This window comes from Pseudorasbora parva, chromosome 4 (assembly GCF_024679245.1).
Source record: "Pseudorasbora parva isolate DD20220531a chromosome 4, ASM2467924v1, whole genome shotgun sequence".
Classification (NCBI taxonomy): Eukaryota; Metazoa; Chordata; class Actinopteri; order Cypriniformes; family Gobionidae; genus Pseudorasbora; species Pseudorasbora parva.
The window spans coordinates 55,575,449-55,603,143 of NC_090175.1; the positions used below are offsets into that span (position 1 = coordinate 55,575,449).

Below are 27,695 nucleotides of genomic sequence, written 5' to 3' on the forward strand. Positions count from 1 at the left end.
AGCACTACTAACAGTGAGGCTCGCCTAAGCAAACTCATTTTTAAGGACTGATGTGCATCTAATCGGTGGAGGATCTACAACTCCAGTAATGGTAAGGTTTTATCTTCATGACGTATCGAGTCATTCCCTTGCGTTTGAGAAAGCGAGACGCTCTCAAGCAGAAATGCTAAGGCTCCATTATCCCTCCTACGATCTCCATCCCGTGTCCATCCTGAACTAATGTGTTTGGAACTTGACTTACAATAATGAGGAAAGGGTCAGCGGCTGGAGTGCAGCTGACGAGGTCACAGCCAGGCATTGTGGGATATGAGCTGACGAACACTCACACACATCTGGCCTGAGGGACTTATGAATAGCGAAAAGCCATTCAATTTAATGTGCTCAACCCAAATGATTTGCACAGGGGTCACAGATTTTTGTGAATCCTCTAAACGCACATGACAGAGCTCCGAATGTTACTGCCTATTCACAAACCTTTGGCTGTGACAAAATTCTGAAGTTCTGTTTCAATTTATCTTGTAATCTTTATGTAATTAACTATGTATTTTTTTGATCAGGTCATTATTTTTCATTTTCAATATTATTTGCGGCTACCAAGAAACAGAATTCATCTGACCAATAAGATATAAATAAATGTAAAATATTACATTTATTAACCTGTTAAGCTGACTTCCAAATTTTGAAAAAATCCTAAGAAATGTATACTCAGACTAAAACAAATACAGTTTGTGAATTCTTTGCACTAAAAGCATAATTATGGTCTCAATTGAAAGCAGACACCTGGCAGTTTACTGTAAAGTCAAAATGATAATATTTTTTATAATCAAAAAAAGCTATAATAAGCTTCAAAGTTTTGTAAAGTTATTAGAAATTTATTTGTATGATATATCTTTATGAAAATAAAATTGAAGTGGGCCTTGGAGAAATCTAGAAATGCACTACAGCTAAAGCCACAAGTCTGACCATGTTATATTTCAGATCTGAAGATGATCAGTCTAAAACTCTGAATTTTATTAAACGTTTTACAAGATCGTTTCATGTGATTTTTTTTTGAGATATCGCTGAAATATCAACTGATGTTTATTGCCATGTCTTCTCAGCTTTCATTCAATCTATTGCCTCTATTGTTTAGAGGTGCAAACTGCCCCATTCAGTTTGTCTCCCCGGCACACATTCACACTTCTGCGGACTGGTTATGGCTCCAATTATTATTCTTTTGTCTGCATTATAATTACTAACGATTCTCTATTCAAACTGTTCTATTCAAACCTCATTTCTAAATCAAACCTCTCACTTTACCCTCACTGAGACTCTATTGAATGCATTTCGTCCAAATAAGCATTTCAGTAGTTTTACATTTAGAAAATGTTCATAAAAATAAAGTATTTACTCAGTGGCAGGTGCATCTAGGCCACGCTAGCATGTTAGCTTAGCACACAAGCAAAACAACAATTTATACGATTAAAATCATGTTTTATTCAAAACTTGCTTCATATCACTTTATAATTTATATGTAGAGTGCTTTATATAACAATATGTGATCTCATATAGCTTCGGGTCAAAAAATCTGACAATATACAAATATACATGTGGAATAGCATTGCATTATAAATATCATCTATTATGAAACCACCCAACATGGCATAAAGAACACAGACCAACCATATATTGCCGCGATTGTGTGTTTATGGTCTTAAAACGTGTCTATCTGCATAAAATAGCGATATAACCATAGACAGTAAAAGAAATGGACACAGCGACCCCATTGACGTCTACGGCGAAATAATGAAGTCAACCTAGGGGCACTCACTTCCTGATGGCTGAGCGAACTGCGCAGACTCAGACTGAGCTTGACGACGTAGATGTGACGTGAGCCTCCTGTCTGACAGCTGTGAGTCTTCTAGTAGATGTGGAAAGCGAAATCTGAATCACGTTGTTTAAATATTTTCTCCCGTTGCTTTTGGCTCACTATGGGCTTCTACCCATTCTTCCCCCTTGACTTTATCAGACTAGTCTCCAGTACATGTCTCCACGTCCCCCCGACTGTCTCATAGACAGTAAAAGATTGCCTGCGAGCGTCTCCTCCTGTCTATACGGTAATTTCTCAACTGTGCGACAGGGTCGCGTTGGTTATGACGCAATCGTTAGCCTATTTTTACAAAAACAGCTTCTGCGGGGCGATAGTGTAAGATACAAGGTAATGGAGCTTTTATACATTGTCGTGTTTCTTTAGAAATATAAAATGGACAAATGGAGTCTTTAAACGCCTCTGATGTAAAGTTATTCACTGTCAAAGTGACTCAAAAATGAATGGGAGTCAATGGGATGCTAACAGCAGGTGATGGCTTGGTTAGCAATGGCAGCCCCTAGGGGTGGAACGCTTTCCGAGCGCTAGATTACCCCCTTGGATATAACGATCTCTGGGAGCTGTTTTGGTCATGCCAGATACTTCCTGAATGTCACATGGTGTGTCTGTTCTTCATGTGTTCCACAAGGGAGTGAATTTTCAGTAGTACAGCTTTCCAGCGCCCCCCGGCTGCCAGAATGAATTGAAAACACAGCATATCACAGCCTACTGCTCTCATAATCATACATCCGCGGATTTTGGATAAAGATTAAATAAATAATACTACTCTGTATAGAAATTTGACTCAAACATGTGAGAATCTATCAATATTTCTCCACATCTGCACACATTTGAAGTAAAAGCCCTGAGGGAAGTTGTTTTGTCGAGTGTCTTCATGACGACCACAGAGGAGTTTTTTATGAATGGGAGCAAATGACGCGCATATTACAATCAAAAGGTAGCGACGCCCAAGATCATATTCTGGCACATATACACACATTACGGTCACTATAAGACTTTGAGAATAAAACAGAGGTAAAAAAATTAAACTTTAGTCTTAGATCTTTTTAATGATGTATAGTTTGTCAAGGTAATTACTTACACCTGATAGTAATTTTGAGCTAATTTAAGCAAAGAGAGCTTCAGCACGTCCTCGTCCTCGTGACGGTTATCAGGGTCCCGTTCTTCGCGATTTTATCTTTCAAACTTTAGTTAGTGTGTAATGTTGCTGTTAGAGCATAAATAATACCTGTAAAATTATAAAGCTCAAAGTTCAATGCCAAGAGAGATATTTTATTTAACAGACGTTCCCTTTCAAAGCCTACAGCGAGCGGCCGGTTTGGACTACACCGCTGCACTTCCTGCTGTGATGACGTCACTAGAACCGTTTGTTGACTAAAGCTCCGCCCACAAGAACACGCAAAATAGGGGGCGTGGTCTCGTTGCTCTCTCACGTGGAGAAGAGCGCGCATTCAGCGCTTGCATCTCCCCGTTATGGTAAGAGGCGGGACCTTTCCGGGCAAAGTGTGCTTAGCTGCTGTCCAATCACAACACGGGAAGCGCTGGCCCAATCAGAACTCGTTACGTGTTTCTGAAGGAGGGACTTCACAGAACAAGGAGATCATCAGGCCATTTTTAGGACAGAGGAAACAGCGCTGTACAGATAAGGAAATTGTGTGAAAAATACTGTTTTTTTTTACACGTGAAACATGAACTCATGTTATATTGCACACTGTAAACATAATCAAAGCTTCGAAAACACGCAAAGAACGGGACCTTTAAGAGTAAATAAAAATATAAAGTGTATTATCTTATATTTTATAAGTAAAATCAATAAAGTAAAATAAAAAGGCTTTCCTGTAGCTCAACCAGTAGAGTGTGGTGCTATCAACACCAAGGTCATGGGTTCGATTCCCAGAGAAAGCAAGAACTGACAATAATCTCAAAATGTGTACCATGAATACAATGTAAGTCGCTTTGGATAAAAGTGTCTGCCAAATGCATAAATGTAAATAAATGCTGAATTTATAAATAAATTCAGAGTTAATATATATATAAAATATTAAAACATTAAATACATAAGACAAAAATATATAAATTGTCAAATTATATGACAGTTATAAATTATATGTCAGAATTATATGTCAGTAAAACAATGTCACTGACACATAATTCTCATAATTACTTTTTTCCCTATATTTAAAACCTGATTATCATGTTTATGAGCATCCAAAGAGCATCTTGAGCTTCAATTTAAGCAGGAAAATCTGACCAACTGTAGATTTCGTCTGACTGACTGTACAAACAAAGTAAATTTTGCATCCCGTATTTTAGATGTCGTCTCAGACATGTGAAGCCAGCTGTATATCATGAGCATATCTGGAGGAAGGAGCAAAGGCACGTTACGGTGACAGAGACAGAAGTGTGACTAGGACCTGCTCTTTTCTGGGACAGCACAAAAGATGGTTATGAAGCCCCACAGCCGAGGGGAAGTGCTGTTCATCCCCTGAGATTACAGTGTTACTGATGCGGCAAGACTCTGGCCTTAGGAGAAAATAAAGCAGCAGAGAATGAGAGCTATTAGAGGAATGATAGATTACAGCGAGTTAGAGATTCCTTACAGATAAAACAACACGGCAGGATGTGTCTCGAGGAAAAAAAGTTACTCGGATTTCAGCTGCCACACTCTGATCTCAACATGACACAGTAATGCTGTTATACAGACACAAACTCATAACAAAACGCACACAGGCTCACACACACACACACACACACACACACACACACACACACACACACACACACACACACACACACACACACACACACACACACACACACACACACACACACACACACACACACACACACACACACACACACACACACACACACACACACACACACACACACACACACACACACACACACACACACAAAAGAAAACTCACAAAAGACAAGAGATCTTATTTGGTCCTCATGAGTGTTGTTATAGCTAAAACTAAAACCATTCATAATAGTTTTCGTGATCTGAAATCTTAGAGTACTCGTCGAAAAGTATTCGTGAATCTGAAAGTACATAAGGTTAAACATCATGGGAAATTAGAAATGCCACTTTTGGAGTCTACCCCTTAACCTAACCTTAACCCATGTAGGTACCTTATATTACCCAATACTTTCTTAGGCAAGAACACTGAAAGTACACGTAATTGCCCGTACTGTAAAATAAAGTGCAACCGGTTATTTTGTCATTAAACAATGGAGTCTCTGTTACGCAACTAAAGCTGTGACAGGTGAGTGTGTGTAGAGTTTAAGTTTCCAACATAGCATACTTTTTCTGATTAATTAAGGGCATCATCTGGGCATTTAAAGTGCACTTTTTTTTTCCTTTGTGGAATTTTCAGTGTAAAGACACTACTATTTATACTACAAAACGGCACAAGTACGCAAATTGGGACACACGTTAAAGTCCCACTGAAGTGTCTTGAAACAGGCCGAATTATTCAATGTGTTGACGTTAATTTCCACTGCAACAGGAAGATGGGGCGGGGCATATCAATCAGCTCCTCCCCTTTTTATAAAGGGTCAATAGCATTTACTCTGGACCGACTCGATCATCATTCGTTCGTTCGTTCATTCATTCATTTGATTTATAAAGCACATTTAAAACAACCAAGGCTGACCAGTGTTGTACAAAGGCAATACAATTAAAACAAAAACTCCAGTAGAAAAAGCTACACTGTAAAAACATTTTTAGAAAAAAAGTAACCTGGTTGCCTTAAAATTTTGAGTTTATTGAAATTTAAATTTTGAGTTAATACAATGAACATTTTTTGAGATTCGACAACCTTTAAATAACCTTAAAATATTATTAAAAGATTTTGTAAGCATATTGGGTAATTGTGTGTGTTTTATTTCTGATGATGCAGTGAAACATGCCAAATAGTGCTATTTTCATGATTTATCACTTTTTTTATGTGGTTTAGATACAATAATATCTTGAGTTTCTATTTATTAAAGCAATTTTCTTCATTATATCAACTCAAATTTTTTATTTCAATAAACTCAAAATTTTAAGGCAACCAGGTTACTTAAAACTAAAAAGTGTATTTTTAAGAATTGATTTAAAAATAGCAAGAGAGAGGACACCGCGTAGGCTATTCCAAATGCTCTGTCCTCTCTGTTTCAGTTTAGACCTGCAAACCGTGAGAAGTCCAAGATCCCCAGACCTAAGTGACCTTGGCGGATTGTGCCTCTTAAACATTTTTAGAAAGATAACCCGATGCTAGGCCATTTAAGATTGAAAAACAAAAACTCAAATTTTAAAATGTATTCCCTGATTAACTGGAAGCCATTTGCAAGTAAGTTAGAATGGGCGTGATATGATAACATTTTCAACTACCAGTCAACCAGTCTGGCCGCTATGGAGCTAGAAATATGACAAAATCATCAGAATTTGAATTGTATAAATCTGAATTATTGAGAAGTGTAATCTAACAAAATTGAATATAATGTTACATTTTACATAGTTCTGAATTTTTAAATGTTGAATATAGAACATTTGAAATTGAACACATCTGAAATGTTTTATGTCAAAATTGTATAGACATATTTTCAAACAGGAGATATTTTGTTCTGAATTAATAGACTGGAAATATTCAGTTTTTGAAAATACAGATTCAAGATTTCAGATGAAGAAGAAATTCAGATCATCAAATTCAAACCACAGAAATTCAGATCTTACAGAAAGTAGGTCAGAGGTCATCATCAGGGAAGAGTAAAGGATGTCAGAAAAGTCCAACTGAGCACCATCTGATCATTTCATTTCCTATTTGTAATGGAATAAAGATAAAAGATCAAACGGATCATTTATTCTTTTTTGTTTAGTTTAGATTAATGCAAGGACAATGAGATTTCGGCTAGATTTCTATTTTTGTGTGGTTTACAGCACAATTAAATAAAACAGGCCAGGTGCTGATTAATATTTCATATATCGGATACACATTTTTTTCTGTGAAACATTTTAAATTGCACAGAAAAGTTGCCTGATCTAGGACCTGCCCTGTACAGTTTAAGGGTGCGTTCACACTTGTCCTGTTTGGTTGGATTAAAACGACCCTTGGTGCGATTGCTCGTTTAGTGCGGTTCATTTGAACATATGTGAACGCTGCCACCCGAACTCTGGTGCGCACCAAACAAGCGGACCGAGAGCGCTAAAAAAATGGGTCTCTGTCCGCTTCCAAACGAACTCTTGTGCGGTTTGATTGATATATGAACGCAACACGGACCAAAAACTGGACCTAATGTCACAAGATGTGACGCATAGTCAGCTGATTTGACGATGCGGAAAGATCGGTGTATCCAAAATGAGTAATGTTAACGTTAGAGGGCAAACGTGGAGCAACGAGGAGGTGCCTAATCAATATTTGGTCAGACGAGCATGTTTCGAAAATGCTAGAAACAACGCACAAAAATCACACCTGGTTATTCTCATCAAAGTTCCTGTGTTGCCCATTATTAGCAGGTACAGACGACAGAACGGCCGTCTCTTTTGCATAAGGGTCGCCCGTCTCTTTTCTGCACAACGGAGGAAATCCTGCTGCTGTTTTGAATGTTTTGAACATTTTATGAGCTCTTCATGAGTTCTCAGCGGGGAAAAAATAATGCCATATGTACACGCATAAAATGATGGCGTTTAATCAGCACACAGCGTTGTTTTGAATGTTCGGTAAGCGAGATATACGTCATATAAGCCGACCAATCAGGTTGTGACCGTCTCCCTATGCCTTTGGTTCGGTAACTTTAGGTTCGCTGTTAAAAATGCCAGTCTGAACGCTAAGCGGACCAGGACTATGTTTTGTTTTTGGGTCCAGACCAAACGAACCAAACTAACCGAACAAGTGTGAACGCACCCTAAGAAGCGGTAGCCTACTGCTAAAAGACTATTATTTTGTTGAACAGATCGTTTGATCCTTTCTCTTTATTCCATTACAAATAGGAAATGAAATGATCCGATGGTGCTAAGATTAGAAATTGGTCTAAAATGATTTAAACCACACATCCAGATTTGGCTTCTTCAGAAGGGGAGTAACCGAGACATGTTTTAGGCAGTCAAGGACCACACCAGTAGTCAGAGATATTAATGAACGACAGCAGATCAGGCCCTATGGTGTCAATCATTTGCTTTAAGAACCATGAGGAAATAAAATCATATGGACAAGAAGTCGGTTTTATATGCTCAAAAATGTCTTTACAGGTTTAGACAGATCTGGCTTTAAAACGCATCAGATCATACACTCTCATGATGATAAAGAGCTGCAATCTCATGTGAGCACGACAGAGATGATCATCAAAACCAAACAGATGTTTTAGTTTTTGCCAGAATAGCCAAGGCTCCGCCCTCTGCTGGAAAAGGGGTGTGGCTCAGCAGCTCATTTGCATTTAAAGATACACACCCAAAACCAGCATGTTTATCCTTCCACTCAAAAATGGGCATTTATGATCTGTGTGGTATTTTAAGCTAAACTTCTCACACACACACACACACACACACACACACACACACACACACACACACACACACACACACACACACACACACACACACACACACACACACACACACACACACACACACACACACACACACATTCTGCTACCACCTGAGACTGTCACATTGTATAATGTTCCCCTTTAAGAGTGACAGTATTACAAGCTATAAATCCATAATATATGATGATGATGTCTTGATCGTCACGCAGTGTGACATGTTATTGCATGCTGAAAAACACACACTGGGTGACCCAGTTCTGCATGACATCAGTTAATGAAGTCTTTTTCCCAACACTAAACACTCATTTCCATTTTGTACTGGCATTGAGGACAAGTGCAGACACGTCCAGACTCGATTCCAGTAACATCTTGATAAAAAGTAATTTATTGCCTCATTCTGACCAGCATTGAACAAGTTTAAAATATTTCCAGAACAAACTGTCATCATGAAGGTGAAATGGGATTTTTTGGATGTTAAAATACTTTCTCATACTCCAGTTTAATGAAAGTCACTGCAGTGTTGCTCTGTCTGTTTGAGTCATCAGACATGTTTTTGCATTGTTGTGTGGTAGTCACACCCACTTCACCTCTAAGAAACTATTAGACTTTCACTTTAATTATATCATATTTTCTTTCATATTGAATCGACTTCTGTACATTTCACAAAGCAAGCAAAAACTAAAGTCAACATTAAAGTATGTGTACTTCCACAATACAAAGTGAACCTATAAAAACAAATCAAAAATCTGAAACAACTATGCAAATAAATATTACAATGTGAACAGCTCAGTAGGATCACATGTAAATTATATTGTGCAGCCAGTCAATCATTATTGCATAATTTTAACTTAGTTTAACTTGATGTGCTATAATAGCTAAAACTATATATAATAATAAATATAGCTGCGAGCTTTACGGCCTATAGGCACATTCGTACTACGTTTTATTTATCAAGCATGTAACACTTAGATAATAGATGGAAAATACCATTTACTTAGGAAAAGTATGGAAAAGTAAGTATTAGGAAATGTATGTTTTAAGGCTTTTTAACACTTATCATGGTTGAACCAAAAACCTAGGACTAGTTCACGAAAGTAGCTAGTTTTTGAAATAATCTCTAATATTTAACAAACGGTTTGATTGATAGTGGTGGTTCTGGAAGCAAAGTTGCTCCGAATGAGGAGTTTTACTTTATAGTATGAATGTCGTGGGCATGTGTGAAAAATGTTGTGATTGCCAATCCTTTACGCACGTGAAAAATGAACCTTGTCTGACGGACGTTTTTATTTTATTTTATTGCTCCAGTCACTACGTCCTTTTAAGATGAGACCACACACTGAGCCCATACATAGGTGTTTATCTCCAAGAATGATCTCATTTCGTTGAAGAGAGATAGCCGTTTTAGTAAAAGTGACCATGGCCATATAGAACGTGTTGGCTTCCTGTTGCGGACCTCAATCAATTTTATTGACAATGGGACTCCAGATAATCGACTCCAGATAATCTTTCTGCACTGGTTTGGTTCCATTCGGGCAAAAACCTAGGGCTACTTTGCAAAAGTAGTAAGTAATTTACAAAATAGCTAAAAAATTTCAGGTGACGGAAATCGATTCCCAATCATCAATTTTGAGGCAAAGATTCCAACGATATCAGACTGTTTAGGAGTTATGAGCCATTACATACATTTGATCGCTGTAGCGCCACCATCAGGCCGATTGGGACGAGCTTTGGTGACGTTGTAGATGGTGTGAGTACTACCATCCCACAAAGTTTCAAGTCTCTACGACTTACAGTTTGGTCTGCGATCTGTTTTAGGGGAAAACGTTGAACCTTGGAAAGTCTAACAATTACAATAAGGTTTCAGCGTTCTTCACTATCCCCTAAAAAACCCTAACAATGACAAAAACAGACAACCATTTTACTAAATGTTTAACTTTAACTATTAACTAATTCAAAATATTAATAAAACTATAGTTGTATCGCACAGACTATAAATTAAAAAAGTCTAAATGCATTGTGCATCACAAGAAACAAATGAAAGAACATGATATTGCCCATCTAGTTTAATTTATTATTATAAAAACATGTTAAACATTTTGTGGTTATAAGAGGTCATGACTGTGACTACACAAAACAGAATAAAAAAACTAAAAGTTTATTGTAATAGAGAAAGTAAACCATCTCTATTTACCTCTCAGAGATTCTCTATTCTTTCGCAGCACACGACTGAATCGGGATAGATATTAGGCACACCAAAACGTCATTGTTTGTGCTAAACTCCCTTACAGTGTGAACTTTCGTTCGATGTGTAAGGATGCATCAAACCGTGTGACAATAAACACACCTAAAGGAAGTAAAATAAGGAAATGGCTGATAAACCAACAGTAAAATATTCCTGCCAGCACGCGTGTAGTATGACTCAATAACAGCTTGATCTTTAGTGTTTGTGAATAATAAAACATTGTTCAGAATAAAGTGCCTATTGTGTTCAACAAAATCCTGCTCTGTGTCAACAAACCGGTTTGAACGTGCAGCCCGTGCTCACTCAAACAGAGCTTTGGTTTCTCGGGATCCAAACGCAACACAAGCACATCTGCACAAATGCCATCGGGGTCTCGCTGTGAGGCTGCTGAATTTGGCTGGTGTGTGGAACGGCTCAGGAACAGCGTTTGCATGATGTTTCTCAGCTGTGCCAAAGCATCTGATAGCATTTAACGACCAGCGCAAGCCTGATAACAGCAGTCAGCGTGAGCCAAGCTGGGTACAATAACTGTAATATGGCATGAGATGAACAGATTTAAACTTGGAAACTACTGTGATGTCTCGTCAGTTTAATGTTTTGCTAACACTTTCGTTTAACGTGGCATAGTTATGTTACAGCATGTAAATTAAGCGTAATAACTAACCCTAAACCAAACCCTAACTCTATAGTAAGCACATGTAGTTATAATATTACTCAGTAATTTGAGTAAGTACAATTTAACTACGTCACTATAAAATACAGTGTAACCAATGTTTTCACAGTAATGTTCCCTTTGATTGGTTTTAAAAGGAAGCCACAGAATTAAAGATAAAAAACGTAACGCAATTGCGTCTTTTTATCTCAAAGTTCAGACTTTAGTTACTCGAAACTGTGAGATTATGAATATCTCACAATTCACTAAGTCACAATTGCGAGAAATAAAGTCAGACCTGTGAGATATTTTCTCATAACTCAGAGTTAAAAAGAAGCAATTATCTTGCTTTCCATAATTTTAGCATCAATAAATGCATGACATGTAAATAAGATGTAAATAGTAGAAGAAAAGTTGAAATTTTTACTTAGAATGTCTGAGAAACCACATAGTATATGTCTTTAATGATGTATTTTTATAAAGATCTTTCCTAGTTAAAGAAAAAAAAGCATCCCAGGACTATCAGCAAAAATCACTGCTGTTTTCCAATATAAAAATATCTAATGTCTCCTGAATGGTTTATTTTCTTATGTTTTAAATATAAATCTAACAAAATTTTGTTTATGCTCAGAAAGTCTTCACTTTAAAGTGATTAAAGTGAGTTATTTTACACTTCCAGCATAAAGTAATTAATAATTAGCATTAATCTACATTGTTTTATGTTCATTTGTGTGTGTGTGTGTGTGTGTGTGTGTGTGTGTGTGTGTGTGTGTGTGTGTGTGTGTGTGTGTGCGTGTGTGAGCCTGTTTATGTGGTTTATGAGGACACAAATTTGTATAACTACATGGGTATTACACTGGTATTACACTATAAATGTGGTTTATGAGGACATATCAAATGTCCTCATAATTCAAATGGCCTTAAAAACATACTAAATGATGTTTTTTTTGAGAAAGTAAAAATGCAGAATGTTTCCTGTGATGGGTAGGTTTAGGGGTAGTGTAAGGGGATAGAAAATACGGTTTGTACAGTATAAAAACCATTACGCCTATGGAGAGTCCCTGTAAACCACATAGACCAACATGTGTGTGTGTGTGTGTGTGTGTGTGTGTGTGTGTGTGCGTGTGTGTGTGTGTGTGTGTGTGTGTGTGTGTGTGTGTGTGTGTGTGTGTGTGTGTGTGTGTGTGTGTGTGTGTACTCGCCTGTAGTGGGAGACGTGCCGCTCACACTGACGTCACACTCCATCTTAGCAGTTTCCCAGGGGTAAACACTCACGGCGTCTGAACGGATGGACACAGCAAACGTGGGACCTGGTAAGAAATAAAAAAACGGCTCATTCCAGTCTTATAAGATAGACATTTTAAAGCATACTGCATATTGAGCATTATATTTATATATGCACTGAGGTCGGAAATATTTTAATTATAATCCCTACGCTGTATTATTGTAATATTTTAGCATTTAATTCATTACAAATACAGTAAAACACTAATATTGTGAAATATGAACTGTTTTATATGTGAATACATGTTGAAATGTAATTTATTCCTGTGTTTTTAACATTATTATTTTGATGAATAGAAAGTTCAAAAGAACAGCATTTATCTGAAATAGAATCTTTTGCAAAATTATAAATGTCTTTTTCTGTCACTCTTGATCAATTTAAAGCATTCCTGCTGAATAAAAGTATTAATTTAATTTAAGTATTAAATTATTAGGTAACACATTACAATAAGGGCTCATTTGTTAACATTAGCTAATCTATTAACTAACAATAAGCAATTAAATGTTACAGTATTTATTAATCTTTGTTAATATTAGTTAAAATGCATTTGTTCACTGTTAATGTTAGTTCACAGAGCATTAACTAATAATAACAAATACAACTTTTGATTTTAATAATGTATTAGTTGAAATGAACATTAACTAAATGGGAATACTTTAGTTCAGGGTCCAATTCTCGCTGATAACTAGCTGCTTATTATAATGCATATCACTAGGATATTAGCTGTTTATTAGCATTTATTAATGCTTTATTCATTAACATATTCTACATCCCTTAAAGGTGGGGTAAGTCTTATTTCAAAACCGTTTTAGAAAAAGGACACGGGCCGAGTGGAATAACAAACTTGATAACTAGCTGATAACTGATAAACTGATAACTAGCTGCTTATTATTATCTATATCACTAGAATATTGGCTGTTTATTAGCACTTATTAATGCCTTATTCATGACCATATTCTACATCCCTTAATACCTAAACGTAACAACGACCTTACTAAATATTAATAAGCAGTTATTAGGATTTTAATAAGGGAAACGTCATTGCTAATAATGAGAATTAGACCTAATCTAAAATGCGACCACTAAAATAAATAAAATCTGTATAAGTATTGCTCTATCTTAGTTAATTTGAACTAAAGTAGTGTTATGCTAACTATACAAACCTAATGTTAACTAATGAAACCTTATTATAAAGTGTTACCTAGCAAACTTTTGAATGGTGTATAACAGAAAGGCCCAAAAATGACTGATTGATATGATAAAAAAGACACTATATTGTTTATTACTATCATAATAAGGTCTATCTGTAGACCTAATACAGTTGTGATCACTGGTGATATATGAATCAAATGTTTTCCAGCGTAGTTCATTGTATTGTAGTTCATTGTCATTGTATTCAAATGTAGTTCATTCAATTCGATTTTAGAGCAGAGCTGATGAAGGAAATCATCATTGCATATCAAACATTAGATGTGCCATTATGAATCACAGAGCTTAAAGCTTAAATGTGATTCAGTGGAATGAATGATTTCACACATTCCCCAGTGATCGAGCTTTCATTCACTCGTTCGTTCTTCATTATCACTTTGTGTTTCCTATAAATCAGAATCACACGTTCAGCTGGTTGACTCACACCGTCACACGTAATACTGAAGTCTGGAAACTGTGAGAAGAGCCCCCGACCACAAGCATTAACTCTTTTTTTGCGAACAAAAACTATTCTCATGTCTTAATAAAATGATTGAAGAGCCGCTGTAGTGAGATGGGCTTTGTAACGACGTCTTTAGTGCCTTTATGGGTCTTGAGAGAGGAAATGACATTGGTGTTGTGGGATTACAAATGTATAAATTGTTATATCAAGGTTCCAATGTAATAGTATACAAACAGTTTGTTATGTGCATAGTGCTTTACAGTTTTGAGGTACAGATTGACTACATTCTTACGAGATCAAGCTAATCTGCCTTTTGTCTTTATGCACTTCCTGATCTATAACAACATTGTCAGAGTGATTAGATTTGCATCTATGCGTCTGATTGGCCCTGTAATGCTGATAGGATTAGGACTGGTGACACTAAAATGTATGGGGTGTGTCCCTTTTACCTATACAACATTTGCATTCCTTTGTTAAGATTGTCTCCTCCTCTATGTGTAAATCCCTCCCCCTGAAATGTGGATAAATTACTATAGCCCTTTTCACACTGCACGTCGGATCCGCAATATTCCCGGAGCATTGCCGGGTCGCCTTCTGTGTGAAAGCAACCACGTCCCGGGATTGATTACCGAATTGAACCCGGGTCGGGGACCTAGTAACATTGCAGGGTTCGACCCGGGACGAGCGCTGTGTGAACAAAAGCCAAAACTAATGCCGCAACGTGTACGTAGTTATCGTGCGACTCCTAGAGCTTGTTTTTTCAATAATACAACCCTGTAGTGCCAGAAGAGCTCGTCTGTGTTTTAAACGCAGAGAGTGTTCGTATACAAAAGAAACTAAAATTGAACAAGCAGAAATGTGCGCAAACTGGAGACAAGTCGAGACCACGGAGCTCCTTACTATCCGCGCTGAAGCTGAGATCGCTCGCCGTTATACGTCACATCAGGATGTCACGTGTCAACTCGACCCGGGACCGTTACGGGTTGTGTGTGAAAGCGCACATATTACGGTATTTCGCTGGCAGTGTGAATGGACCAAATCTAGCGGCCCGGGAACAAATGCCGGGTCGCATTATCCGTGTATTTGCCGGAATCGCAGTGTGAAAGGGGCTTATGTGTACTGTTTACAATTAGACTCGGACGACTGCAGCCACAGACTGTCTGTGTGTTTCTCAATAAAGAGTAACGCCTGCCAGAAAAATATACCCATATTCTCCTGCTCTTCACTTCTGAGTTTCCAACAGTGTCAATGAAGGCCTTTCTGAGCCATCGGATTTCAACACTAATATCTTAATCTGTGTCTGAAGATGAACGGAGGTCTGACGGGTGTTGAACGACATTAGGGTAAGTAATTAATGTGATTCAGTGGAATGAATGATTTCACACATTCCCCTATGATCGAGCTTTCGTTCACCCATTCGTTCTTCATTATCACTTTGTGTTTTCTATAAATCAAAATCACGTTCAGCTGGTTGACTCTCAAACATGTTACTGAAATCTGGAAACTGTGAGACGAGGCCCCGACCTCAAGCATCACATAAAGCGATCGAGCCTCTTCCGCTCAATTCGCATGGATTCGTTTTATGAGTGAGTTCATATGGATTTGTTTTATCCAAAATTTACATCATGGATGTGTAGGTTATTGTGATGTTGTATGTGGTGTATGTTATTGTAAGTTATTTTATTTGTTTACCTGCCCAGGGAAAGCAGCTGTGAATTAGCAGTTAGAAAACTGGTGCAATTACTAATAAAGGAAGTGTATGTAAGATTGTGGCCAAAACTGGTACTGCAATCACTATCCCCCTCCCCCCTGACTCGAGGTTGCCAGATTGGCTGCAGGATCAGCAGGAACGTTTGTAGATCTGCAACTGTGGTAGCTAGAGCAGATCTGGCAACCCGGATGCTGAAACACTACTGACTTCATGATTGGTCGATAGGTGGAGGGCGGAGCTTTAGGCCAAAACACAACATGTCAACATCAACATCAGCTGAGGGCTGCAACAACAACTTTTAAATGACAATATCCTGGCCGGACTACTGTTGTCAGTGATATAAGTGTTTGAAATGAACATAATTTCTTAATGTCTAGTGACATATCAGGGCCATTTCATGATTAATTGAAATACATTTCTTACATACAGTTCCTTTAATTGTGCATTGTCCCTGTAAAAATAAACAATAAAATAAATAATTAAAAAGAGTCTACCTTTGTGTGCGAAAGCAATCTGAACCTTATTGGACACTCCTTTGGCCATCTCCACCCAGTCTTCCCCGGCCTGTTTCGTCGAGGCTCTCATTTCACACCAGTAGAAGCCGCGATCGGTCACCTGCACCGCTTGGATCCGAAACTGAAAGTCCCTCTTCCCGGTCTTCACCAGCATCAGGCTGTCCTGTCGGCCCGGCTCGCCCCAGTCCTCCAGCTGGAGAACCGCTTCAGGGCCCATAGAGGCGATTTTGCGGCTGGGCGACCCTATGGCCTCCTCAGACAGGATGTGGATGGAGAAGGCGGTGCCTGGTGGGAGGTTTTGGACATTGGCCTGACAGCTCATCTCAAACGTGGAGCCCGTAGCCGTCGCTTCACGGAGACGACGGGCTACGACACCAAGGACAGGACCTGCGTGAGACCAATGAGAAGAACAAAACAGATCTCATGAAGGCAGGAATGAGATCAAATGGAGATCTGAATGTCTATACTTGAGGTTTCTCTCCTTACTTCACTGTCGGAAAAAAAGGTACATTGCTGTCACTGGGGCGGTACCCTAAGGTACAAAACCGAAAAGGTACTAATTTGCACTATTAAAGTACTGATATGTAACTAATATGTACCATTTAGGGGTGAGTAAGGTACAAAGATGTCCCTTTTCACTTTTGTACCTTAGGGTACCGCCCCAGTGACAGCGCTGTGCCTTTTTTTCTGAGAGTGTTTGATGCAGTCAAAAGTCAGAGATCTCATCCTGAACTGAAACAGTCTCATCAAAACATCTGAGCCGCTATCCATATGGCTACAAGCAATATTATCTTAATTAACACACAATAAAATTAAAACCAAACGTAATAAAATTACAATTAAATATGATAAAAAACATATTAATAATAAAAAATAACCTTTGAGATGAGTTACCTTTCAAAGGCATAGTTATGTTAAGTTACCTCGTGATACAATTTGCTTCACATTAGTCTTTCTTGAATACAATTTTATAATAATAATAATGATAATAAATAGTTAAAATCACATTATTATGAATAAACATCTAATAAATAATAAATATTTAAATAATACAAATATAAATAATAATAATAAAAAATAGATAATAATCATTATGATTAATAAATATTTCATAAACAATACTCAATAATAATAAATAATAAATATTTAAATAACAATATCAACATAATTGTACTTATTAATTATGTTGTTATTTATATTACAATAAAATCAACAACAATACATATTTAACATAATACTAATATAATGATTATAATTATGTTATTTATATTTAAATGATAAAAATATAAATATCTTTATTATTTAAATTGTATTATTAATGTGATTTATTTATAGTATAATTATATTGATATAAATGTATATAAATGATTATATAAATTATAATAATTATTATCATTATTAATAAATAATACATATAATAATCAACAGTAAATAGTTCAATTATAATAATAAGCAACATCAAAATAATAGCATTAATGATATAACTAATATAATAACATTAACATAATACTAGCAACATTAACATCATAAAAACCATGTAAATGTTTATATTATAATTATACACAATAGTATCGTTATTGTTATTATTATTAGTAATAGTAAAAGCACTTTTCTCAAACCTTTAAGCTACTGGGGTCTGTGTTTATTTCTCCTGATGCGTTTAAGGAGAAACATCAGAGGCAAAGTTAAACTCGACATCTGAACACGACGCAGAGATTTAGTCATGACGCAACACATTGCATTCGCTTCTTACGCAGCTACCATGTCTTCTCTGAGAAAGAAAGTTATTGGTCTTGTGTTACGTAAGACAATTTATTGCCAAGACTCTTGGAATATGAAAAAGTGTCCCAATATAGGAGCGACAATATTAGATAATGGCAAAATTATGCCAAATGTTCTTAGGGGTCATTATAGCTGCAATTGCACAGCTGAATAACTTTGAGCAGCAAAAGACAGTTTTGAACATAACCGTACAGCATGTCAGAATAAACTGCACCCCGTGGAGAATTGCATCAGTCCAGCAGCTCAAAAAAACACATCAGAATATAATACAAACGGCGTCATTTGTCCCTCCTCGTGAAACAGACTTCTCCATTACAGAAGACACAGAGACGCTGCAGGATGCAAATGTTTCCATGCATATATGTATTCCGTTCAGGTAATTATAGAAATGATGCAGGAAATCAATGAGCTGAGATGTCATATGTCAGACCAGAATAGAAGCGTGAACATTTGAGCTGTAATATTCACAGGTGTCTGAGGCAAACTAGACACCTTATGTGAGGCAGAGCTAACTAAACAAGAAAGGTTTGTTTGTTGGTCTTACGGAAACATCCCTAAAAACACTTACGCTTGTTAGCAAAGCTGACTTTAAGTGCCGGGGTCAGATACTCCGCAACCTTTTTCCAGCTCCCATGACGAGTCGGGATCCACGCCGTTACGTCACATGAGTATTCTCCGGCGTCTGCGTCCGTCGTGTGAAGGAGGCGGAGCTTGAATGTGGAAGGCTCCGCCCTGGTCGCTGTAATAAGCCCCGCCTCTACGCGGCTCTTGTACGTCTTGCCTGGCATGAGGGCTCCGTTCTCATCCAATGACGCGATAGTACGAGTAGGAACGTCGCCAGGCAGAGCGTCTCTGAACAGCCATGACACTCCCAGTCGACCACTATGAAGGTTGGACACGTTCGTGACTCTGCATTCCAACGCCATCGGGTCGCCGAAGAACTTTGCGTTCACGGATGAGTTCAGAACAACGGTGTAGTCTGGATCTGAGAGACAATAAAAGCACATACATTAAAACGGTACTTCAGCGCTGGGAAGATAACTGTTTTTTTTATTTTTTATTGTTTATGTATGCTTTCTTCTAGACCGAGAAAAGCCAGAAAAAAGAAAAGAAAAAGACAATCATTCAAATATACAATCGGATTTCTTCTGATATAAAGCTTAATGCTATATCACTGAAGTAACCATTTAAACAATGATATAGGGGAGTGACGAATGCTCATTGAGTGAAAAGTTGTCTTGCGAAATCGCTGTTATAGAGTATAAGGGTGAAATTAGCAAACAATAAGGATGTGTTTTTTTATTGATGATCTCTATGAGTATCTAGAAGTAGAGCTAATGTAAGGGCTGGAAATTCATTCAGGGGAAAAAGAGAAAGTGGTCCGGCCACGTTTACCACAAGTTTTTAGGCGTGATGTGAACGGCCTCTTATCTTGTGTAATGTGCTCTCAGCACAACCGCTCCCTATACACAGAGTATGTGCGATTGCAACGCAAAAGTAAACTCTCTGATTCGCACAAAATTAGACAACATACAATAGCCTGTCTCCCAATATCAAAGCTATCTTAGGCTGGGCTGTGTAGTTATAACCACTCTTAGTAAGTAGTGAAGTAAGTAAAATGTATTTGTATAGCACTTTTCACATTAAAAATCACAAAGTGCTTTACAACACAAGGAGGAATACATAACATTTATAAAAACATTACAGTAACTAATCAGAACGAGTAGCAAAAACAATAAATAGAAATGCACAAAAGACCGGCCGAACCACCCTACAGTCTAAATAAAAGCCTCTTTAAATAGAAGAGTTTTCATCTGTGTTTTCAACTTTTCCACTGAGTCCAGGCAGCGTAAGGAAGGAGGCAATGCATTCCTCAGCCTAGGTGCCACAGCTTGAAATGAACAGCCCCATTTAAAAATGTGTGTGGGGGGGGAGACTAAATATCTTAGACTACATGAAGACGTAGGCAGCTGTATCAGGTCAGAGATTGTCCGGCTCTAAAAGTAAGAACCACAATCTTAAAGTGCGTTCTAATTTTCACTGGTAACTAATGAAGTGAAGATCGGTGTGATGTGTGCTCTTTTACTGGTGTGGGTTAAAAGCCTTGCAGCAGAATTCTGGACAGCCTTGAGGTTACAAAAATTAGCTCTTAGCTCTGCTCTCTGTTTTGGTCTCTATTTGCATTACTTTGTACTTTGATAATGGTTGCACTTATTGCTTATTTATTTAATTGCTTATTAATTTATTTACTAAGAAAAACTGGGTAACACTTTAGTTTAGGGTCCAATTCTCACGGTTAACTAGCTGCTTATTATCATGCATTTTACAATGATATTGGCTATGTATTAGCACTTATAAAGTTAATGCCTTATTCTGCATGACCTTATTCTACATCCATTAATCCTATTCAATAACTTAACTTAAATGCTACAAAAATTACCTTACTAACTATTAATAAGCAGTAAATTCTGAGTTTATTAATGCAAAAGTCATAGTTAATAGTGAATGTGCTTCCCGTACTAAAGTTAACAAAATCTGTTATTTATTTTTGTTATTTATACAGTACTGATATACTATATACTGTAAAACTACTACAGTTGAGACTGTGGCAAAACCTTTTACAGTGCTTGTATATTGTTGTCTTTCAATGCATTTGATAATTCACACTCAGAAAGTAAAACTGAAATGACATTAAGATGATTGTTAAAATGCACCTGCCAATTGTCATTAAGGATTTTTTTTTTCCGATTCTCGTCTCGTGAGCTTAGGGTCTTATCACACCCCTAATGTATAGAAGATTTGCACATTTCTAAAGCATGCCGTGCACGACAGGATGTTGTTTTAGCACACTGCTTGTCAGGGTGTTGCTTTGCACTTGCTCTGGTGTTTTGAGTGGTGTGGTGTTTCTATATGGTGTTATAGTGAGTGTTATGGCTGACTGCTCAATAGTTCAAATCAAAAGTGATTCTTGCCTTAACAAACACTAGATAAAACAACGGACAACATGGACAAAGCCCTCTCAATCAGTCAAAATCCGCATCAGTCCTGACTTTAACTTAAACATGCAACTCAACAAATAATTTAGACTTGACAATTAAGCATTTTTGACTGCTAAAAAGTTGTTGAGGAAAAAAACAACAACACCAAAACAAAACAACAATCACGGCAAAGCAGTTAAAACACATACGAAACACACAAACACTTCAATTCTCAGTTAACTAGCTGCTTATCATGCATATTACTAGAATATGGGCTTTTTATTAACACTTATAAAGCTCATATTAATGCCTTATTCTTATCACCCAAGACCTACACTTAACAACTCCCTTACTAACTATTAATAAGCAGTAATTATGAGTTTATTGAGGCAAAAGTCATAGTTAATAGTGAGAATCTCGAGGTTTAACAGCCACTTCGTGATCGCATTACCATCTCGGGTGTGCATTATTTTTCTAACAATTCAACAGACTGTCATCAATTATTCCTTTCTTAACACAGCTAGTTGTGGATTATCCCTTACATATTGTTATTTAGATATTCATACAATAAAATGTTCTGTGGGCCATGAAAGTTTTGTGAAAAATGCTGACGCTGGCAGGCAAAGAGTTAAAGAAGATAGGCCATGTGTAGGCCACGCCCACACCGGTGGATGGGGGGGGGGGGGGGGGTCAATCCAACGGTCTCCATTGACTTTGTATTGTGTGAAACTGTCGCCTTGTCATTTCTGACTTATGACAAAAAACAGAACGGTGTCTAAAAGCTGATACGTGACAGGGTGCACAACAAACAAGCTAAAAAAACACAGAACTAAGTTGCCCCCCAAAAAATAAGCATTTAAGGAGACAAAAGTGGATACCGGCAATATACGTAAAGCTTTAGCAGGATGAATGGGTCAATTTTGGGATCCTGACACTCTGACACTCAGTATGCCTTCATGTGCAGTAAACATCATCACTGTTAAAGGGGGGGTGAAATGCTGTTTCATGCATACTGATCTTTTTACACTGTTAAAGACTTGGAATCCCATACTAAACATAGACACAGTTTCAAAAGTTAAGGTGGACGTTTGATGGGAGTATTTCTTTGTCAAAAATACTACTTCCGGTTAGTCATAAGTTTCGGCAAGTTTTTTGAGATCATGCGTCCCCTTTGACGTTAGTGGGGGCGGAATTTCCTTGTATGGGCCTTACGGACAATTCTACCGGAAGCGCGTGAGAGAGAGAGAGAGAGAGAGAGAGAGAGAGAGAGCGAAAGTAACAGGCTATGCCCATTAAAGCGCTGGCTCGTAGGCTGCTGCACAGGTAATGTGCACAATTAACAATGACATCAAAAAGTGCGTTTTTGGTTGCCAGACCAAGACAGTCCTGCACAGATTCCCCCAAAACCCCCGCGTTAAGGCAACAGTGGATGGAATTTGCTTTTCCGGATCAGCAACTGAGTTGCGCGAATGTTTATATCTGTTCGCTGCATTTCGGTGCCGACTGTTTCATAAACAAGGCCCAGCTCGACGCCGGATTTTCCAATCGCCTAATGCTGAAGGATGGAGCAGTCCCAACGATAAAGGTCCTAACGTTAGAACCGCAGGCGGTGAGTGAGACTGCTTCAAATGTCTGTGTTTTTGCCTATGCTCATCAAGTAGCCCAAACATGATCACGTATAGTTAATTGATCAATGGAGCATGCGATGTGTAGTGCGTGTACATTTGTTTAGCTGGCCACTATATGTGTAACTTTATGTTTGTGTATTGTAAAAGCACTCCAAACAACAATACACAAAGAGGGGGGAAATATGTTGAACCAAATAAGCACGCTTCTTCATTCAAATGCGCTACTATTCTGTGTCTTTCTATGTAAACACTAACTTAGCCTGCGGTGCAAAACCAGTCCGCTTACTAAGGTTACAATTGTCTACACAAACAACGCGTAAACACACACACACACGTGCACAACTGCACTTCCCACATGTACACCTTCAAAGACAAAAATACGATGATATAATTCAAGTATAAATATGTAAATAACACAAGCCGCTAAGCATATTATATAGTTAGTGTATAACTTGTACCACATACAGACGTCCTGCTCTAGTCGTTTTTGCTGCTGCTCCTGTTCAACTGCAGCCTCTGGGACTGATTCCGGATCATAGATGTATGGCTGTATCTGATTAAAAGCCATATTTTTATTTTGAATAAAGTTTTTTTCCCGCTGTTAGGGATGACACAGCTTTACGACGCACTCGACTCAACACAAAAGCAGCAGCGGGCACACGTCATTATTTAGCTCCGCTCACACGACACGCCCCCACCCGCTCGGCTTTTTTCGGAAAGACTCGGAACAGCGCATCTTTCTTATATAATTATAAAAAAAATAAAGACTTTTCGGAGATATGCAGGATGCAATGCTACTCTATAGGTACTCAAGATTGACATGACACTGACTGAAACTGAGTGTTTCACCCCCCCTTTAAGTAAAAAAATCCAAATATCAGTTTTATATCTTATATTTCCTGTCACTGATTGCATTCCCCTCAAGTGGGCGGGGTTTTTTTTGGGGGGGGGGACTACTGGGTTTTTGGTTCTGTGTTCATTAGCTGGTTTGCTGTGCACCCTGTCACATATCAGCTTTTAGACATTGTTCTGTTATAAGTCAGAGATGACAAAGAGGACGCTTCACGCAATACAGAGTCAATGGAGATGGTTTGGTGGTCTGGTGTGGTTTTCAGATTATGACGCATGTCTCTTTATTACAGGGGGAAAATACAATGAAACACTCTAAAAACAGCCCAAGTTGGGTTGAAAATGGACAAACTCGGAAATTGGGTTGTTTGAATGGGTCCATTCAATGGGTTAAAAAAAAAACAATTTCTGGGTTTGTCCATTTTTAACCCAACTTGGGTTATTTTTAACCCAGCATTTTTTTGAGTGAAGTCAACAGGGGGAAAAAACGGCCATTCTTCAAAATCTTCTTTTTGCGTTCAGCTGAAGAAAACCTCGTACAGGTTTGGATGAGACTTTAAATGATGACAGCATTTTTATTTTAGGGTGAACTATCTCTTTAGCTTTTTCCGCGCCAGAATTTTTGAGCATGATTTTTTTTTAAGGTGAACTAGCTCAAAGTGACTCCATGTCACTGTCACTCCACGAGTTCATTGAAAAAAGTAAGCTTGATTATAGATTAAATGGTGAATTTAAATGTCCCTAACACCCACTCACGTGCACAGTCCCACACTCATTAAAGCGACACGCTGACCCTGTTTCTAGGCTCTCGGCACACCAGTGTCAAGTGTTTGCGGGCAGCGAGCCCGGTTAGTGAAGGACTCCCTGCGTCGCTTCCTATACAGCTGGGACATTCATGCTCGGGTGAGCAGTACTAGAGACACACAAAGACTTACAGCAGGCCAAAGCCAGCGCCATTCTCCCACAACCTTGACAATCACACGACGTAAATAGCTCGCAAAAACACATGAGAGAGGAGCGGGAACACAGACAAGTGAAAACCATCCATACACAACTGACTGAGCCTCACATGTGGTAGGGCTTTTGCGTTAAGCTTTTGGACGTCACGTCGACTGAGTCACTGGGACCATCTGTGCGGTGTGGCTCTCATCTGCATCACTTCCTGTTCGTTAAGCCCCTCCCACATATAGCTTTTACTTTGGGGAACATCTTATTGGCTCTATAAAGACTAATGCACATATGCAGCAAAACATGGGTTTTATCCATGCAGTCTAGACCAGATAACCTCTAACAATGCTTAAACTTGTCCCCTAAACTAGGGCTCGACCATTTTCCACTAAAAAATAGATGTGTGTACTATAAAATGTATTTTGGAGCATGTGCGCTAATAAAAGTTCTTACATGTAAGATCATAAAAAAGTCTTAAATGGTATAACGAACACCTTAATGACCATGTTAAGGCGTCATGTATTGGGGATTAAAAACATAAATGGTGATGCTGCCTAATGTGACTATTAAACTTCAAAAGGCTATGATTTCATTAAATAAAAGCCAGCGCTTCACATTTCAAAGCCTGAAGGTGGCGCTGTTGTGCATTTACAGGCTCAAGCAATCAATGAATAGCACATTTATGCCAAGCGGTTGCTTATGAACTAATGCTGATCAATCATGACGATGCTTACTTTACTGTGTTTGTATTGTTATTTGTATACGGTGTATAAGAACGCATGTTTTATCATCCCCTCATCTGAATTTAATGGGCTCCTGCAATAATAAAGCATAGCCATTTCAAAATAAGAGTCCATGTATTTCAGGCTTGTTCAAGGATGATTGTTTATAAAAGGTACAGAGTGTGTCCAATTCCCACCCCCCAGTTATTATTTGGTGTGTAATTTAATTTAATTGCCATTTGATTTAAAGTAAACTATTGTAGCTTCTGTCTAAAACGCCCCGTCACAGGAAGAAAAGACTAAGAGCATTATTTGACGAAGATTATTAATATATACGAACAAAGGTTTCCTACACCAATACAAATGGCTGCCCCCAATGGGAGGCGAATTTCATCTAGTGGAAGTGTTTGGTACTGCGCCCAAACACAATCTGACTTAGAGCTCATTTTTTAAGATATCAACCTTAAATTAGGAACACTTGCAACTGGCTTTCTTTGTTGTTGCAATTTTAGAGTAAAACAAGTTTTGAAAAATATAGCAATTGGAAAAAGTATATGTATGCATTTTTTATAACAATAAATGTAAAAATCTGTAACTAAGTTCACTTTTTTAAACTTGTTTTACTTAAATAATCTGCCCAAGTGTCATCTTTAAAAGCATTCAAGATTTATGACACTAGATGGAAATGTAATTTTCAGGTCTATGCTCAAAAAGTGAATAAATTGATTTAACTACTACACAAATATAATTTAATACCTTAAAATCCACCAAAAACTTCAAATAAAAATATAGTACAATCATTTCATTTAAATAAATTAATTCTGTAATTTTTTACTGTCGCACGAAGAGCACCAAATAAATACTGAATAGAATTTGATGAGAAATATTCCAGTTCATAATGAGATCTTTGACTTTTGATTGCAGACGTTGGCAAAGCTGAGACATTTTTGAGATCTTGTATGAAACACAACATACAGTTGCCAGAAAAAGTATGTGAACTGCTTGCAGAATCTGTGAAAATGTGAATAATTTTAATGTTATTTTTTATTTAGTACTGTCCTGAATAAGATATTTTACATTAAAGATGAGGGACTCAAGAATAACCATCACAACACACACACACACACACACACACACACACACACACACACACACACACACACACACACACACACACACACACACACACACACACACACACACACACACACACACACACACACACACACACACACACACACACACACACACACACACACACACACACACACACACACACACACACACACACACACACACACACACACACACACACCATCCAGGGAACGACACAGTGTTGAGAATCAATGGTTCATAAACTTTTGAACGGGTAATTTTTAATAAATTCAGCTTTTTGTCTTGTGGGCTATATTTATTAACATTTTTTATATAATTATAAATATTTATTTTATATAAAATATCTTATTCAGGAAAGCACTAAATAAAAAATAGCATGCATTGTATAATCTCTCTTATTTAGTTACAATTATTCACATTTTCAGATTCTGCAAGCGCTTCACAAACTTTTTTTTTCTGCAACTGTAACTGGGGTCTTTATACTGAGTACAGAAGTGGAAATAGGAGAAACAGCGGAGATATTACAGTCAGTAATGGTTCAAAATATCCAATTTATCCAGCATTTCCCATCGAAAACCAGGCATGGACATTTCAGACGGTTCAACTCACAACATTCTCCGAAAAATTCTGGAAAATTTGCAACCCTATTGTTAAGTAAAATTAAAAATGAATACAAAAAAATGGTGCTAAAGCTGAAATGAAATAAAACAAATATTAGAAGAATGCTGAGAAATAGACATGAAGTAGAAGCTGAAATTGTACAATAATTACTAAAATAAAGATAAAGATAAATATATTTCTATAAAAACGACAAAAGCATATAACAAAATTACTAAGACGACTCTAAGATTAAAATTAATATATTTTTTCCAGCATTGGCGACCATTGTCCAGTTAAGTGATTTCATTTTAAAGTTTGTTAGTTTAGCAGAAGACCTTTATTATTCTGAGCACAGTTTGGTTATGAACTTTTGGGATCAAGCGAGGAGAAGCACAGGGAAAGAGAGCAAGAGAGAAAGCTCTAGTTAAAGAAAGATAAATAAAGACAGGACGAGAGCAGGTCCACAATGTGTTTCTTTAGCCGGACAAACAGAGCAGACAAGATGAATGTCTGAGAGGAGCTCTATAGCGGTCGCTATGGACGGGAACCGAGTGTCCTGGGAACGGAGCGAGGGCTCAAAGTGACTGTCAATCACCTTCATTAAGAGCCTCTCCACTC

The 27,695-nt window shown here is 37.6% G+C and overlaps 1 protein-coding gene across 2 annotated transcripts in view; it reads right to left on the reverse strand.

The window, feature by feature from the left end:
* ptgfrnb (prostaglandin F2 receptor inhibitor b) overlaps positions 1 to 27,695 on the reverse strand; it is a 67,948-nt gene that overhangs the window by 11,121 nt on the left and 29,132 nt on the right. For both annotated transcript variants that reach the window (XM_067442258.1, XM_067442259.1), the window contains exons 5-7: positions 18,805 to 19,221; positions 16,434 to 16,841; positions 12,495 to 12,602 (exon numbers count right to left, since the gene is read on the reverse strand). In XM_067442258.1, the coding sequence (XP_067298359.1) occupies positions 12,495 to 12,602; positions 16,434 to 16,841; positions 18,805 to 19,221 (933 nt within the window). The remainder of the gene's footprint in view (positions 1 to 12,494; positions 12,603 to 16,433; positions 16,842 to 18,804; positions 19,222 to 27,695) is intronic.